The sequence below is a fragment of the Oreochromis niloticus genome, linkage group LG23 (genome assembly GCF_001858045.2).
Source record: "Oreochromis niloticus isolate F11D_XX linkage group LG23, O_niloticus_UMD_NMBU, whole genome shotgun sequence".
Lineage (NCBI taxonomy): Eukaryota > Metazoa > Chordata > Actinopteri > Cichliformes > Cichlidae > Oreochromis > Oreochromis niloticus.
Window position 1 is genome coordinate 1,720,405 of NC_031986.2, and position 18,899 is coordinate 1,739,303.

The window sequence follows — 18,899 nt, forward strand, 5'->3', positions numbered from 1 at the left end:
CTAGCTAGCTTTTATAGGACTTTTTCATAGCCTCTGTTCTCTATTCTATTTTATTCTGTTCTATTCTATTCTAGAGCAAAAAAGTTCTTTCCAGAATAAAGATCTTCTAAATTAGTGAGATGGCATTTCTTTCAAGCTTATGGGTTATCTGCTTTAAGGTGCACACTTGAGAGCTATACCAGGGAGTCAAGCACTTCGATTTGGTGCTTTCTTTTTCAGAGGAGCCACAGTATCCACAGTCATACAGTGTGAGGATGCTTTACAAATAATAAGATACCTGACTGTACACAGTACAGGTTCAGTAGCTGCTCTGGACTGTGTTGCAAGTGGTATTGATGAAATTAGCAGTGGAGGAATTATGTCCTTACATTTCACTACAGCACTTTCCAAAGACATCTGCTGTAGTGAAATGTATTCAGCACTGTTGTGTAATCCATTGTTGTAGAATAGACATTTACCTGGCCCGTCCCAGCCCAGTTTATAAGTGCTCAGGCCAATAAGAATCAAATTTTATTCCCAAAAACATTTTCTGTCAACGGGAATCCAAGTCAGTTTACAACAGCTGAATGGTTGGAATTAATTAATGATGGAACAATATTAAATCATTGATTAACCACATGGTGAGCCACCCGTGTAGTCTCACCCCGGAAACTGTAGCTGTGAACACTCCACATAAGCTTCTAACTGACAGTAAATGTATTTAATTCATTTATTATTTATTTATTTTACACATTAATAGGTTTCAGGTTGTATTGACAAAACATGTAAGCATGTGTAACCAGGCATGTTTTTAAAGAGCATTATAAGACACTTCAGTGCTTTTAATTAATATTTATATGTTTAACACATTTTTGTTTTTCACATAAACACATTTGATTCATGTATGTTATCTTTTATCTGGCAGGTAGTTTTATTAAGTAACTCTGTAGCAAACCAGGAAAAATGAATCACATGTCAGGTCATTTTTGTGTGTCCTTTCTGCGTTATAGTTGCACACAGTGTCCACTGTTGTTTGTTGTTCTGCATGTGGCTGCTCCAATCACTCAGAGTAAAGGACATGCATATGGATTAACACAACCACAAATACATAAAAGGGTGACATTATGGTGACTAGGTGCATCTTTTTTATTGTTTATGGTCTGAACTATGATAAATATTCTTCATAGCCTTAGACTTACACTCTCAGTGCAGGCCTGCACTAAACCAGCCTCCTCTGGCCAGTCTTTGTCTCTGCGGCTCTGTTTACTGTGGTAAACGGAAAGAAAACATGCTCTTATGATTTTATCCAAGCAGACTCAATGTACACTGTGTCTGTATGCAGCCATCTGTAGCACAACACTTCATCATGGAAATAAACTGAGTTTTGTTAACATACAGCAGCTGATACTGGCAATGAGACGTTTTACTCTTACCTGTACACACTTCAAGAACAATAGAACCACATTTGGAGTACAACCATTTGTTTTCTCGTAGCTTTGTTTCTGTCCACATGAATAAGCCTTGGTTACACCATCATTCTGTATTCTATGGCTAAATACTGAGGAACGAATCAGGAGTGCAGAGAAAAAAGAAATCAAAACACTACATGGGTACAGCACGCTGTATTTGACATGTACCTGTAGTTAAAACCATCTTTGCACAGAGAGGTGAACAAATGTGTGCACACACATACAACACAGGTGTAACAGTCCAGGCACAAATATACCACAACCAATAAATAGAGACACAAAGTATATACAGCATTTAAAGAGAGAGTGGGAGGAGCAACATGTCATTTATAAAACAACAAATCTTTTTAGAAAATAAGTTGCAAGAGCTTTTAATGGCACCACTGACATTAATTTCTATTATTACATGCAGTTGTATCAAAACTGTTAAAGCTGTAGCCTGGAATAAGAGCTGGGCATTCCCAGCCATGTCACCTACACCTGCTGTCACATGTACACACAAGGTCTCCCGTAGTGATGGTGACACTGGCCACTGAAAAGTTGGACACCAGGAGCAAACGATCCTGTTTGAAAGTGGCAAATTCATCCTTAAGGGCGGGCGAAGGGTGCAGGAGGCAAAGCTGTCAACACAGACGCGACATTTGCTTTGTTTTACAGGCTGGCAGTGACTCATGTCTACCTCTGAAATGCAACAATTATAGTAACTGATGCCCCTGAAAAAAGGTTGGCCAATTTGAAACCTTCATTTAAAAAAAACAAACAAATGTTAGTTATCATTTATTTACCTCATGCTGTTTTTACTATTTTAAAATGATGTTAACAGAAGCTGAAGCACTCAGTTGTCATTAAATGGATGATCAGATTCAGTGTATTTAACTAACATTGCAGATTTTAGATTCAGGTTATTTTCTCACTCTCTTGTTTCCTGGAATTACATTCAGTCCATGTATGAGGGTGAATCGGACCTTAGTACACTTCAGTAAACTAATCCTGAACTCAAATCCCATCCTTCCAGGCATGCTTTAATTAAGATCCAGCTATTAGGATCCAATTTATTATCAGTGATTGTTAGTGTTCGTCTGTCAGTGGCAGCTAATATGAGTTTATGGAGAAACCTCAGTGAAAGACGTTAACATGTCTTTTTCATCTCTGATGTCATTGTAGACTCATGTTTTTATTTATTTGTTTTGTTACATATAACTGTAGCAATGAGAAGTAAAAAGAACTGAAAACACAAAGAGAGCGTTTTGTTTATCTTCCTGTTGGTGAGAGTTGTATCCATACTTTTACTTAAATATGTTGTATACATGCTTACTTGAGGGTTAAGTAAATTTCCAATTTTAATGACTGTATTAAAAACATAACCATTTCCAGCACAATGCTGTGACAGAGTGATTAAAGCGGTCAACTTTAAAACAAGTTCAAAGCTGGATTACAAGCTACAATAGATCTGAGGTTTGGCCACCCAGTTGCCACGCTGTTATGAAATGACTTCTGTCATGACCCACCACTACAGTAGTGAACATGTTATTATTACATATTGCAAACACGGACTGAGCTGGATTCAAAGGAGAGAGCAAGGAAAGAAATCTAGGTGTGGTTCTGTTAGTTTCACTGACAGCAGCTTCGGTCCATTAGGGGATACTGCAGGGAGGGATGTCAGTTGTCACTTGTTGTCTTGTTGTAACTGACAAGCTGGCATTTGTCAGTTAGGATCGCTGCTCTGTGGATTCTTCTTTATAGTTTTGGAAACTCGGTTCATGAGGCCGTCTGGTCTCAGTGCCTGTCAGTGATTGGCTGCTCAGGATGCTTCCTCAGCCTTGATCCTGAATGCAAGCAGGGGTGGGAGAGGTTATATTTTAATGTTAGCATAAAGTTTTGGTTTTGTTTTCAAAAAAAGGACACGTAACTTTCAATAGCACAACGTTGCCAATACAGAACAAGGTGTTGTTTTCCCACTGGAGGAACTGCCTATAAGACCAGTGTTTCTCCACTGCAGTGAAGACTCCAAGGTTAGGCATATTAGTCTGCTCATAAAAAAAATGCAGTTTCAGGCTTTCATGGATACAAAATATTTAACTTGTAAGGCCCGGCAAATTAAAGTCAGCTTTCTCTTGTTGAGCCAGTCTTGTACAGGCTGCTGATCAACATCAAAGTGAGCATCAAGTTTATAACAGTGGTAAGTTATTACTATCCTGTATGAACACAGGAAGTGTCAGGCAGCTAGCTTGGCTCAAACTAAGTATTAATTGAAGCTCCGCTATTGTGCTTTGTGAGTGACTGGATGCTGCAACTGTGTGATAATTGTCCAGTAAAGCTTAAGCCCTAATGGCAGGCACACTCATTATATCTCAGCTTTCTGTTTCTCTGTTATATTCATTTATAAGACACCTTCCTGCAGCTTTGGGCATTTTTATTCAAACTCTAGAGCGTAACAGTAGGAGTGAGGCAAACAGCTGTGAAGAACCAACAGCTGGTGATGACAGAGAATGAAGTACAATGACATCCTGGTGGGTGTGCCACTTAAGCCATGACGTTATTCAGTCAGGCTTTGCTCATTCCCAATGACAACATATATACACTCATTTCCAAATATATCAGGAACCTTGGCTTTGCTTTTATTTTCAACACCATTTTATTTATTTCAAGTATTTTTGCCTTTTTCTATTTGTCTTTACTTATTGACCATTTATGACACTTAAAAAGAAATATGTTGTGCATCACCAGTCAACCTAAAATATGATACAGTATGGTATGACTTTTTGGCCAATATCAAACAGTTGCACTGTGTGATGGAGGGACACAATACACTCTGTCCAGAAGTATTTGGACAGTAATATTTTTGTAAAGTTAACATAATGGATTTTAAATCAAACAATCAAAATGTAATTGTGCTTTTACAAAAATGTCCAAACAAAAGACTGAGTTTTTTCTATAAGTGTTTTCCTTTTGATTGTTTTAACCTCTTACTGTGCAGTAAGGTGCTTTGGTATCCAGGGGTCTGGAAGGTTCTCCTGGTTGTAGGACCTTCACCCTCTGTTGTGATGGCATGTACCTCCAGCCTGTACAAACTAGCAGGGTGTAGGCCTGACACCACTAGAACATTACCATCCTGAAAAAGAGAAGACAGCAAGTCGAGGAGACGTACGAGACAGAGTGTGAAACACTCGTGTTGTGTGAAAGTGCAGGAAAGCTGCAGACTAAACCAGGTTTCAGCTGAGGGCCCCTGAGATTTGCCCGCAGAAGAAATCAATTTTGAATTTGCATTTAAACTTAGTCTTCATACAATATTTGTCTAAGTTATCCTGGAAGTAAAGAAAAGAGAAAGCTAAGTATTTCACTGTACTGTCACAAAACTAAGACACAAAGAAATCGATATCAGCAGAAGGCGATTTTTGTTGCTTTTTTACATTTAAGAAGATCAATTTCTCATTCACGTGTCATGCAACATTTTTTATATCAAAATTACTTTTGCACATTAACTTTACTGGCGGCAGCTCACAGGCCTGGCAGATCCCCAAAGAAAGCATCCCCTAGAACCAGTAACAACTGTGCGTTACAAAAGTCAAAGACCTCTGCAGTAATATAACTGGTAGACAGGCTAGCGAAGATAAGTAGCCCATGGCCTCAATAAGGTGGTTGAGGATTCCAAAGAGTGGAGCGGATGAGCTCAGAAAATTAGGAATTGAAGGAGAAGAGATCAAAGGACATTTGGGACAATGAAAGACCCTGATAGATGAATGAGGGGAACAATCAGGTAGCGACGTGGCTCGACTCTGAACTGAAGCTCTGACAGTGACGCATGCCAAATGATAGATGGCAGAAGCTGCCAATCTAGTGCTGGAAAAGTGAGCTGCTGTATTTTGCAAAAGAATGTTAGGTAAGAGAGAACCTGGCATCCCGGTGCAAAAAACCTTCTGCTGCATTAGTAAGTGAGGGATAGAGACAGGGAACCTGGCGTCGTACCGAAAGGAATCACTGCTGATTAGCATCTGAAGGCTAGATGCATGGAAACTGGCATTCCAGTTCTAGAGAAAGTTGCTTCTGCATTTTGCAAATGAAAACTTGTTTTTTGGAAACGACAGATAGATGGAGAAAGCTGACATCCAGAAGGCAGAATGGTTTCCTGCTGCTTTTTGCATTGATAGATGCAGAGAAGCTTGTTGCTGCATTTTGCGACTGAGGAGAAAGAATCTGGCATCCCAGTTCACTGCTGAAGGGTTCACTGCTGCTTTGTATATGAAGGATCAATGGGGAAATACAAGCATCCCAGTGGCAGAAAGAATTGCTGCTACATTTGCAAAGGAGAGATAGAGAACGAGAACCTGGCACCCCGGCGACAAAAAGCTTGTTGCTGCATTTTGCGAAGGAGGGATACAGGGAAGGGAAACCGGCAACTCGTTGGTAGAAAAGCTTGCTGCTGAGTTTGCAAATGAGGGAAGAAAACCTGGCATCATGGTGCCATAAAAGTATGCTGCTGCATTTTGCAAAGAAGGGATAGAGTGAAGGGGAACTGGCAACCAAGGGCCTTTTTTTTGTTGTTTGCAAATGATAGATAGTTGCAGAGAACTGGTGGTAGAAAAGCCTACTGGTTTTTGCGAATGACGGCTAGAGAAGAACCTGGCATCCCAGTGACAAACTTGCTTCTTTACTTGCTCCTAAAGGAGGGATAGAAAACATCAAAGCTGGCATCCTATGGCTATCAGAGATAAATGGCAATGGAGGAGCAGCAGAGCATTGAACTAGCGACTGATTTGCAAGTGCGCAAATGTGGGAGGAGGCAGGTGCACAGAACTGAGCTTGCCCCTGCTACCTGGCACTGATGGGTGGGTGGAGCTACAAGATACACAGTAGCATTTGCTGTTGGAGGTGCAATTTTACTTCTGCATGGAAGAAGACTTTGGATAGACATTTAGATGTGTGAGGTTAAAAAACTACAAAAGTTAGCTTCGAATGCTGGCGGTAGAAGCAGCTGAAACCAGGCTACGGTCCAGTTTGAATCTTTAATGGAAGGATATTTGGGAGACCTTTTGGAAGCGCTGGAATGGCGTGGCTTCTGAGTCTATTGGCTTTTTGACTAACTTGCCCAGCCTGTGGGCCTGTTTCAGAGTAATGTGAGTGGAGCTGTGAGCTTTGCTGGTGGGTGATCTTGTTGAATTCCACGGAGGTGACGAGTGGCCAGAGTTACTTCATAACTTAAGGTATTTGGCATTTGGTCTCTTTGAAGCGTCGCCATGACATTGAGAGTGTTTGGATTTCTTGGATTGCCTGGAGGGAAACCGATGAAGCAGAGCTCTGTAGTTCTTCGTCTGATGTGGTGACGGACAAGAGGGCGACTGTAAGCAAATGGAAGGGTGACTAAGATTATGTTACTCTTGTGAGATGAACTGTGTTAAAGACGTTCTTGAAAGGTGTTTGCACGAGAACGAACTGTGTTCGCACGAAAACAAGAACGAACAGCTTGTAGAACTGGGGGATCATAAATAGATAAGAACCAGAAGGGACTTTTTTTTGCCTTTTCCTGTTTCAGTTCCAGCAGTGATGAGTTCCCTTCCTGTATTACTGGTTTAATAGTGAGTAAAGACAGATGTAGTTATGCATTTCTCTTAATGATTTTAGAAAAACTGGTGACGAACTTTAGGCCCAGTATGAGTCGAGTCAAGTTGACACTTTTACAGGTTAAAAACTTAGATGCTCATCAAGGTTCTTTATTTGCCGTCTGTGCATAAAACCAGCAGTCAAGGCACACTGGAATTCTCTCATCTGGAATTCTGAGAGTCTCTCAGTCATGCTCAGTGCTTCGATGTTTTTGCAATAATAATTTAGCAATAAGATGGATTTTGCCATACCAAGCAATAACTGTATTTTTAAAAACATCACTTTTCAGATTTAATTTTCCACATTGTATAGTTTAGTAAAGTCACTTCACTGACCGGAGGTAGGATCTGGGACTGGGAGATCAAGGTGCGAGGCAGCTTGACGTTGTAGTTGCGGTTAGTTGAGATGACTTCTGCCCAGGTAACCTGGTAACCAGTTAGCTGCTGGTGGGATGAAGTCATAGATATATCCCAGCTAAAGATAGCTGTCACATTGCCACCCAGGACCTCAAAAGATGCAATCAGGTTGGTTGGTTTCACCAGGACTTTCTGAAGATTCACAGCTGAAAAATACACAACCAGACAGTCAAATGAAGTCAGATACTTGAATGATGAACAAGTTTAGCCTCTCCATGAGAAAGCAAGTGGCATAAACTTCCAATCACTCACCAGAAGTATAAAAAAAGACAAATTGGAGCATGATTATGTCTCCTGAGGCAATTTTGAATATTTCTGCATATGATTCCTCTGAAATTACATTTCATATTTACATCATTGTGTTGTGTATTGTTAAGGGTCCGATATTGAGGACGAGAGTAAAACAACGATGGTCCAGAAGAGCTTGGTCAAAACAACTGATTTTAATGAATACACGCAGCGTGGGGAGATGTAAACTGCAAAACATCAGCTGTAGATCTCCGCCCAAAAATACACTCCAGATTGCTTTTATAACATCAGGGTATTATGACGCCCCCTCTTGCGTTTACAAGCACATAATTTGCATCTTAAGAACATTATTTGCCTCTTTTACAGACAATGATCAATCTTAAGAGATAAATGCAGACACAGAAGTTCCCCTTTCTGGGATCCTCTTCCAAACATGGTGATGATCTCAGGCCTTTGAGGTCCCCATGGACTCGTCCTCCTTCTGTCACCTGTTGTCAAGTAAACTCTAGTGCAACATGTTGCTGAAAACATTCAGGCCTTTGCTCCGCTACTATTTTTACTGTAACAATATACTCAGCATATAAGCTTTTAAGATTATAGATTTAACTCAACGATTTAAAGTGGTTATAACTGCACCTGTAATAAACATGTTAATATGTGATTATGATCACACCTGTAATACAAATTATAACATAATGCCAACAGCTTCAATAAATGCTTTGATGAAATGATAATTAATGCAATGATAAAGATGATGGTTATGAACAGTAACCGTAAAATAATTTCTTTAATCCTACAGTATTTATACTGCTTTTGAAATGTGATGGGGTTAAAATGGGAAAAACAATCCGGAGCGGCTTTCTGGCACCTTCAGTAAATGAGTAGTTAAATCTGATAGATAAAGTTAAGTTTTCATGTGGCCGGTCGTGCTCCAGCCGACGATATTTGCTCAGTAATAAGAAAAGGTGTCGATGTTGTGGTACCTCAGAAGCTAGCTAGTGAAAAAAAGCAAGCATAAATGGAGTAACATTTTAAGGTCATTTGAAGCACATCTTTTCAAACAGCTCAACAAATACCATCAAACAAAACACTTTTATATGTGTACTTTGTTACATACTGCATCATTGTAACTAATGTAAATTTATTTACATTATTTCCCAGAAGGAAAACAAATATGTTAATGTCATGTTAATGTGATGGAGTGACACTCAATGGAGAGATGGAGAAAGGTGTAAGAAAGAGAGGACATGAGAGGAAGTTAAGATTTTATTTTGAAAGGTAAGGATTGCTCAACAAGTCAGATTTGATAATCTGGAAAAGTTAAATTTAATTTTAGACTTTTAATGTGTATATCTATATGTATTGTTGCATTTTGTTTTTGTTAATTATCTTTCAAAACTAACTGAAGCGCACAAATGTTTGTGTTACTGGAGGATTGCGTGAAAAACTGGGCAGTTTAATACAGGCTAAACTGACTGGTTTGCAGTATTGCAATTTACAGTTTCACGTGCTGCACTATTTTGCACCACATTATCATCATAATTCTTTTCTCAGTGGTGCACTACTACACCCAGTCTTAAAGTTGTCTCACTTCCCATTTCCAACTTTAAACCCGATTATGGTTGTAAAGTTTCAAATTCCTCAAATGATGTACGGAAGGTAGGGGAGGGGCCGGTTGCATTAAGAGATTTGATTGGGCAGTTCAGTGTCAGTAATTTTTTTATACATATGTGTCTTGTCAGTCAGAATTGCTCTGTGTTTAAAAAAAAAAGGTTTGATTAGAAGTTAACTGAGTTGACCTCGCTGACTCTTGCTGCTGACACTGATCAGTAAAATAAAATAAATAATCCATTATTTCAGCTTAAAATCTAATATTCATAAAAGTACATTTTCTCGATGCTGCGTTTGCCTCACCGGTTTCTCTGGGACAGTTGACAGGTGTTGGACTCTTGGCCTGGATGGTGGCGCAGGAAGGTGTATGAAAGCTGGTGCTTTCTGCCAGAGGATGACTCGTCTTGCTGACTGGCTGCAGAAGGACTTTATACTTACAGGAGAAGAGTAAGCCCTGCAGGCTGATAAAGCTCTCCTAGATTAGACAGACAGGGTGTGAGCATGGCTGACTGGAGACTGATTCCCAATTTCAGATTACTGCAACTCTCATTTCACAGCAGGCAAGGCAAAGAGTAAAATCACCTGCTCACGATGCATACATTGTCTTGTCCTATCAATAACAAGATTAATAAAAGCAGTCCTTTTTATCTGTACCACCCATGTGATGTGTTTCAACTCTGTTTTATTTTGGCTATGGAAATTAAATACTTATAATTTCACCTCCATGATCAGAATGATACTCGTTTATTTGAATAGGGTTACCTTTGTACTGGTCTTCTCCATAGGTCTGGTCTGGTTGTGTCCGCAGTGTTCAGGTCCCCACTGGATTCTGTAGAATTCAACCAAAGGGTCTACACACACAAGAAGCCATTAAAAGAAGAAATAATGGATCTGTTTATGTTGAGTCTTGCACAGTCAGAACCACTTTGTTCATTAGCTGTATTATACTGTTATCTCCATGCAACCTTTAATGTTTTTTTTACTTGTTTAAACCTGCTTTTTTAAACCTAGTTATGTAATGACACAGATCATCTCGTAACTGTTTTGCTATGTCACTTTTTCTCTCAAGCTTCCTTTGAGTGCTTTTATGGAGGTTGTTACCATGATTGTTTATCCACCTTAAGGAATCACAGGCCAAATGCTTCTTCTTTTGGTATATTTATTAAGGCATTGGATGATTAATAAGAAAGATGTACATGGACCCCTTTTGTTCTGAAGATGCAGTCTGAAAGCAGTTAGCTGCAGCCAAATTCCCAAAGTGAGTACCTATCTTAGCATTACAAAGAGTTTTATAGGAAAATGTGCATCTATCTGATTGGTTAAAAGAGGTGAGGAGGAGCCGCGGTTTAAACTCAGTACCCCCTTCGTTGGCACTTGGGCTGGTTGCAGCCTCTCAGCCCCCACTCTCATCCAATCCTAGGGACTTGCACCTAGGAGGGGGAGGGATCCTACACTGCGACACATGTATCAGATGCTTTCCCTTGTCTCACGTCTCTCGCCTGATAACTTGTTGTTCTAATCACTGTGAGGGCAATTCTGGCTGAGACTGGATACTGTTTTTATCTCACGTAGTCCCTGTTACCCACCTCGTCATAGAACTACCTTCACCTTGGAGCTTCTTACATTGACATCATTTTTGAACACTGTCTAGACCTCTAAATTCTTAAGCTGTTATTCACTATAATACCTAAAGGGTGACAAGATTTAAATACTCATTCATGAGATTCAATATGGTGTCTCAGTCCAGCCCGGAGCTCACTCCCATTTCTGCTTTACCAGATTATATATTCACTTTTTATTTTATGACCTAGTAACCCTGTTTTCAGGTCCAAGGCTGGCCTGTGCACTGCAGCTTGTGGGCTCATGGTGGAGGTCCAACTAGGATTGCAGAGATTAGGTTTAGGCTTTTGATTCCAACCTTGCAGAAACATTAAATTACCAGCCCTGGTGTGATTGGGGTCATTTTTGGTGGAGTCTTCTTGTCATGTGATGACACTTGTCTCTAGTCACCAAGCACTCACTCAGTGAACCTGTGTGCTTCCAACCACAGCCCTAAAACTTCAAATACATGAATTTATATTCACCCAAATCTCTGTAGCTTGCCACTGCGTGCTAGATCGTTGTGTCAACAAGCTCAGTTTGACCAGTCCTCCGAGTCCTTTCTGGTATTTAGTTTTTCATCCTTGTTTTTAGGGTAAAGGTTTTAGCAGTGCTGTTCTGTGTCTTCCTTTTTTCCAGATACCTGAGCTATTATTTTTAAATGTCAGCTAACTAGTGAGCTTACTGCTAATTCTTTATTACTGGTTTTCATAGAGTCTTTTGCCCCATGTACACCAATAAACCTTTACTGAGGCTAAACTGCTGAACTTTTAATCACTACATCTGAGTTATTTCTGACCGGTACGTGGGTTAAAGCCCAGTAATAGAAGAAGTGGCCCAACAACAGCTTAGTGTATTCCTGCATTTACATATCCTGCACAGCCTTCGGGCTGCAGAGAAATAGGGCTGTTTCTAGAAGCGAGAGGTAGGAGCTTACAGTTTGCATCATTGCAAGATGGATTGTCAGTCACATCAGGGAAAGATTATGGGAGTGACTAAATCCCTCACTCCACAGGACATTTTTGCACAGTCCACTGTTTGGCAGACCAACATAACTCATTCTTCCCCTGTGTTAACTGTGAGTATGGCACAGAGCATTTATTTTGTTTTTAACTTTGAGTCTGTGTTCATATAATTGCGTCTTTGCTCTGCATGGTTATTTTTGTGTTTGTTTTCTTGTTTTTTTTTTTCTATGCAGTGTTTGGCACTGACTGCTGTGATGCAGTAGTTTCCTAGAGACGTTCTTTTCTGTGGGAGACATTAAGCAGCTCTAACCTTAGCTCATGTTTCAAGATTCGCTTCAGCCTCTTGCTGATTTTGTGAAACTGGTGGCTAACATTATGTCTCCTGGCAGCAGCCTCCTTCCATAACATGAATTACTCATCATATTTACACATTCTGCACAGAAAATACATTTCTTTTTCAGAATAACGTGTATTGCAATTTTTGCTGAGTAAACCTTGGCACATTTATCTCTGCACGCTGTTTCAAAACAGGGTATTTGTCTTTTTTTTAACAGCAGCTGTTTGAACTTTTCCAGAGCAGCTGCAGGATAACTCAGATGTTACTTGTGACATGATTTGTACATACCCACGCTTCTCTGCCAGTAAACATGAACCCTGAGCTCTCCGTCCTGGTAGAACGGTGTCCCCACATCCAGGACGTCACCTGTAGGGCTTCTGGGAGCATTCGTGGCTTCAAAACAGACAAAATACAATCAAACATGAACTGACGCCTTAAAGCATCACATACAGTGATACGTGAGTGACTCTAGTCTGTAAAAAAACCAAACACATGCCACGACACAGCCGCAGGTACAAAAACCTTTTAGTATCAATCATTTGAGGTAATTATTGCCTGTATGACTTGTCGGTGTCTCGAGTTGTTGTGGAGGAATTTGGGCCCACTCTTCTTTACACCGTTACTTCATTTCATTGATGCTTGTGAGCCTTTGTCTGTGAGCAGCTCTTTCAAGGTCTCTTCACAGTATTTCATGTTGAGGTCCAGGTCGAGGTCGGGACTTTGGGCCACAGCTGCATTCTTTCTGTTATAGATTTGTTACAATTTGGGATCTTTGTCCTGTTGAAGAGTTGCTGTTTTGCAGTCTGTGTCTCATATGCTAAGTGAGGCCTTTGCAGTCTGACTTTGGATGAATTTGCTTGGACTCCTGGGATCGGTAACCATCTTGACTGTTTCCACACATGAATAATATTTTTTCCTGTGGTAGACTTCAAATTTCGTTATAACCCTTCCCAGACTGACGGACAGCAATGATTACTTCTCGAGGATCACTGCTGATGTCGTTCCTCCTCAGTGTGTTAGTACACACCTGAATGCTGCAGAGGCACTCTCATTTACTGATAATCACTTAATAAAGTGCATCTGACTAGGAGCAGCTGGACACTGCTTACTTTTCCTCTTAATTCTGATGGAAGCAGTAAGGCTGCGCTACACAACAGCATAAACCCTGTCAAATCTTTGTTTTTTACATGAACTTTATGTTTCATAATCTCAGTGAATACAAAGCATCACTGTGGAAAGCTGATGAGTAGATCTCACTCAGGGTTTTTGAGAAGTTTAAGTTTAATTCACTTATTAACAACTAGATGTACAGTAAAACCCAATGAAAGTAAATAGAAACTGACTGACTGGAACACATCAGAGCGTGTAGGTTTGATGACAGTTTCTTCATTAGTATTAACTATGACTTTATTTGGATTATGCACTCTATCTGCATGCGACAGTTTTTTCCCACCCATGTCACGTGTGGGGCTGTGCACATACTGATACATCTCCAGTCTCTGTTTTCAGGTTGTTTCTGATTGCCTGTGATTTTAATGCATTTCCCTTCACTTTCAAGTTTTTATCATTTCATCACTGCAAGACTTAGAATAAAAAATTTAAAAAAAACAGTTTCTACTTTACATTAAAGATAAATCTATACATTTAATTTTGCCAATTTGATATATACATTTGGGGGGGGGGGGGGGTGAAACTATCACAATGTGCTTTTATGAATGAACTCTGGTTTCCAAGCTTGTGAAGGCTTTTCCAAGAACAGAAATCATTCAGCTTATGAAAATGTTGACAAACATACATACTTTGCATTTTAACGGGCTGAAAAAAATGTCACGTACAGAAAACGTTGATGTGCTGGTAAACTTTTTCACCTTGAACGTTCACACGACACTTTCTGCTCTGCACAGAAGTACAGATGCTGACAGCGACTTCACTTCAAACCTTCTTTCGTGATGCACTCACTCTCACGCTCATTTCTGTAATTGTCAAGAACATTTTCTATTCTTTTTCTTTGTATAATGTCAACCATCTCTTTGAAAGGAATGCCTTGACATTTTGAATTTCAAAGCTAAAAGAGTTTTCAGCCCTGTCGCACTGATAAGTTTGTAGGTGTGGAATGTTAAGGTTGCATCTGGAGTGAAGCTCTGAGATACAGGAGATCAAAGATTGAACATCCCAGCGGGAGAAAACCTTTGAAATATTAAACCCCAAGGTGCTTTTTTAAAAAATAAAAAATGTCACCATAAAAGTGTAAAAGCAAACCTAACGATTATACAAATGCGTGGCAGGCAAAGCAAGAGGAAACTTTCAGTGCGAGCCTAAACATCTGAACATGCTTTTACACTTTAGAGAAATTTTAAGCCGACATGAAGACGTTTTCTTTTCTTCACGACACAATCACGAGCTCAAGCTGAAAAAGTCAAAGCCTCTGTGTCGTGTGCATGTTTCCGTACTTTGCTGCGTGGTGAAGTGGAGGACAGCGCGCGGTCCTTTGAGCTGAGTTTGTCCCCAGTAAGACACAGCCTGAACCTCCACACTGTAGCTCCTGTTGGTCCTCATGCTGTCCAGCTCCACCTGGCTCTGTGCACACAAACACACACAGACACACAATTAGGCACATACCACATCACTGATTCCATGTTATATTCAAGTTTGTCATATTTGCTTCCAGTTGCGATCACAGATGTAAACATGCTACACACAGATACAGCATCTTTATTCAAATGTGGTTAAATTAATGGTTCAGCTGTCTGTGGTTAAAACTGCTGCCTCAGATTTTTCAAAGCAAATTTAGGAAAATGTGACACTCCATGAGGGTTTCAGAGAACATTACATACATTATATCTTTCTTGGATCTTAAATAGAAGTCGTGCTTTTGACGTGCTCCATCTGCAGCTGTGGCATTCTCACCTTTCTGACCGTCTTCCTCCTCTTGGTCAGGGATGAGGCAGAAGAATGTCCAGCTGCAGTCCAGCTCCAACTGACCTTGTAGTGGTGGATGGGAACATCCAGGTCAGGAGGCATGCTCCACTCAATCCTGGTTACCACTGTGCTCCCAGGACCAAAGCTCATATTTGCTACTCTCAGCTCAGTAGGAGCAGGAGGATTGGAGGGATCTGAGGGGGACATGTTGGATGTTATTAATATCTGTTTGCATACAGAAACAATGACCTTTAGTGCACTGACATGTGCTTAGTTTTTTAACCCAACCTCCAAAGTTCACAATAGGCCAATTCATTCACATGTGTTACTCTCAAAATAACCCAAAAATGGATTTCAGGAGACCTCTACCATATTTACAGATAGTATTGTGTGGCAGGCTGTGGTTTGTGGCTTAGCTGCAAGGGAGGAGCAGTGGGTTCAGGGCATGGTGTCAGGGGAGTCTGACCGCCATCATCTGATCATGTCTCCCCTTTGAGTATATCACCAGGACCAGAGCAGAGGTCTGTGTGTGGTGTGAAGCCGGAGGAGGGCAGCTGGAAAGCTGCTGCAGAAACAGATTACAGATAAAAACGTACACTCAGCATGTAACGCTGTGTGCGTGGGTCCTTTATTATCACACACTACCATTGCTTTCATTAATAGAGAGGACTGCTGCCTACCATTAGCATGAATTGCCTGGATGCTGGTATTTATATCTGGTGCTTCCTGTTCCTCAGCCTGATCAGGATCAGTGATCAATCTCAGCAGCCACAGATGGCTAAACAATGGTAAAGCTGTTCTAACAATGCACTTCAGCACATAAGGGCACCACCTACACTGTGTCCCTAAGTACCTCAGCACAGCGCAGCAAACAGTGGGAGAACGCCGCTCTCATGAACACGTCTGAATTGATTAAGGTTCACATGTTTTCGACTTGCCGAGGCGGCTCCTTTGTGACTGTGGCAGCTATAGAAATCACACAGAGGAAAACAATGAATCCTCTGAGGATTCTCTCCATAAACTCTGTAATACATATATACAACAGTACCACCATTTGCTAAACAGTCTATTTTCTCTTGAATAGCTTCTAACTGTGCCAGTGTTGATATTAAGAACTTTTGGCTTCTTGACTTTAAGTTCATTAAAAAAATCTCTCTTGTCTATCTCTTCTACTTCTAGGGTAGTAGAGGCAGTGGTGGGACTGGTGCTGTACTGGCCTGTACTCTGTCACTTTATATTTTCTAAGCTGTCAAAATATATTTTGTTTTCAGCTGATGTCACTGTAGCTGGTCAGTCCGAACACCTTTCCTGCCTCTCTGACCTGCGCTGCCACAGTCCTACCTGTCACCACCTCTGCTTGTTTGAACGTTGCTGCATCACCTACTTTCGTCACTGGCCTACAGCCATTCTGAAGATCACCACATCAGCACAGCTAAATCACCACAGTCACTCTCTGTTGTCAGACTTTGTTGTTGTGTCTCTGCAGCTGGCAGCTTGTCCAAAGTGTGCCGGCTGACTGTCACCTGGCTCCAGCCCCCCGACAGTGATTCATTATGGTTAATGGTGCTGTTTGGCGAATGGGAGAAGTGGGCTCGAAGAACACACACATATACACACAGACATGCGATGTGTGTCTGACCTCTGCTTGAGTGGAAATGTCTGCTGGGCGTGGTGAAACCTCTGGTCCCGTGAAGGTTAACGGCTGCCACTCTAAACTGGTACCAGCGACCGGGCCGGATGTCTGACAGCCTCGCTCTCTGCTCCGTCGTCTGTGGGGGAAATGAAGTCAGTGACATTCGGGAGAAAACAGTGCGTTTAGTCAGTGTTTAGGTAGATTCTGTCATGTCCAAGAAAATAAGTTGATAGATTTTTAAGCATGTCACAATTCATTGTCGAGTTAAGAGAAATTTACCAAAATGTCTTATGAGCCATAAAATGTTTGCAGAATTTTTGAATATCCAGATACAGATCGTCTCTTTTCTTTCAGTTTTCCACCTCGGACACTTAACCTCACATTAATGCACATGTTCAAGTCCAAACAGACTAGAAACTGAAAAACTGCAGATGAAGTTATTAAACTACAAGCAAAATAATAATCTCATTTCTAACAAAGTTAAGTCTGAAAATTTGAAATAAATGCGATAAAAAAAAATCATTTGTGATAAAATGTTGGTGTTCTTGCTGTGCCCGTCGTACATGTGAAAACTGTAACATCTACTTTTACCAGCAACACTTTATGAAGTTAATGCCGAGCAGAGCTGAGTTCAGCTTATTGCTCAGCCTCCACAACAGTCCCAGTTTATCATGTGACCCCTTGTGGTGTAGCATAACTTAAGCAGCAAGGAAGGTGATAAGTAAATAGCATCAATGCTGGCATTAGCTTTGCTGGAACTCTGGAGGTGGTATCCCTGATGGGTGGTTGATTCGGACAACGCAGGAGTATGTCATGCTGAATAAGATGGGTGTAGCCTGGCTTTGAGCTAAAAAGCTCCTGTGGCATTATGGCCGCGAGCTCCTCCTGCTGTTCTGGAGACAGATGGCTCAAATCCGGAAATAGCTCTTCTTCAGTACTGGTGGGAAAGAATTGCTCTTGAGGCTCTTCTTCCTGTAGTACAACACGAGCCCACAACTGAAGTGATTGCTCCGGCTTATCAATCCACTCCCTCAACATGTTGACATGAATCACCTGGTGCTTTTTTCGACGATCTGGCATGTTGAGCTCATAAGTGACAGGGCCTACCTTCCTGTTTATCACAAATGGCCCCTGCCATTTGGCTAAGAGACTGCTTTCAGTGGTTGGCAAAAGGAGCAACACTTTTTGTCCTTCTTTAAAGGTCCTCCTGCGAGCTGTCTTATCATAGTTCTGTTTTTGATGTTGCTGGGCACTTACGAGGTGACAATGAGCCAGTTCCTGAAACTATTCAAGCTTGTGCCTCATTTTCAACACATAAGAGAGGGAAGAGCACTGTTTTTCAGGTCTAGCTTCCTCCCAAGCCTCCTTAAGTACATCCAGTGGACCTCTGACATTATGGCCGTACAAGAGCTGAAATGGAGAAAATCCAGTTGATGATTGTGGTACCTCTCTATAGGCGAAAAGCAAAAATGGAAGCCATTGGTCCCAGTCTTTTCCTGATTCTCTTACGAACCTCCTCAGCATTGATTTCAGGGTTTTATTAAACCTCTCAACAAGTCCATCAGTTTGTGGATGGTAAGGGCTTGTTTTGATTCCGGTAATTCCCAGAAGTTTGTAGACTTCCTTGAACAGGTTAGAAGTGAAGTTTGATCCTTGATCTGTCACTAGAATGTACCTATGCCCTGAACTACTTCTCTCCAATTGGCCGACAATATCCATGGCAACACGAGAAAAGGGGATGTCTATCACAGGCATAGGAATGAGTGGGGCTCTGTCTCCTTTCCTACTCGGGGCGGTCAACTGACACTGTGGACAAGATTTGCAAAACTGGACAGTATCTGAAAATTGCTGTGGCCAAAAAAAGCGAGTTATCATTCTGGAGAAGGTTTTAAGATGTCCTAAATGGCTGCCCAAGGAACTGAATGAGCCAACTGCAAGACTACAGGCCTTAAGCTTTTGGGAAGAACCAACTGGTCACAAACTTTGCTACGACGATACAGTCGTTCGTTCTTAACAATGAATACTTCCTGTACTCTAATCGCCGCTGATTCTTGGGTGCTCTTAGCAAACAGGGGTGCTAAAGAGGGGTCCTCCCTTTGGAGTTGGACAATATTGCTCGGGACA

General features: G+C 41.1%; 1 protein-coding gene across 3 annotated transcripts in view; it reads right to left on the reverse strand.

The window, feature by feature from the left end:
- Positions 1-695: 695 nt before the first annotated feature.
- The window catches only part of anos1a (anosmin 1a), a 44,435-nt gene continuing 26,231 nt past the window's right edge, over positions 696-18,899 (reverse strand). For 2 of the 3 annotated variants that reach the window (XM_005459206.4, XM_019352281.2), the window contains exons 7-15: positions 16,782-16,911; positions 15,131-15,336; positions 14,674-14,800; positions 12,512-12,616; positions 10,085-10,173; positions 9,626-9,797; positions 7,382-7,608; positions 4,419-4,560; positions 696-3,274 (exon numbers count right to left, since the gene is read on the reverse strand). In XM_005459206.4, the coding sequence (XP_005459263.1) occupies positions 3,225-3,274; positions 4,419-4,560; positions 7,382-7,608; positions 9,626-9,797; positions 10,085-10,173; positions 12,512-12,616; positions 14,674-14,800; positions 15,131-15,336; positions 16,782-16,911 (1,248 nt within the window). In that variant the 3' untranslated portion in view covers positions 696-3,224. Of the gene's footprint in view, positions 3,275-4,411; positions 4,561-7,381; positions 7,609-9,625; positions 9,798-10,084; positions 10,174-12,511; positions 12,617-14,673; positions 14,801-15,130; positions 15,337-16,781; positions 16,912-18,899 lie in introns of all 3 variants that reach the window. The other variant, XM_025902748.1, reaches the window with a different exon arrangement.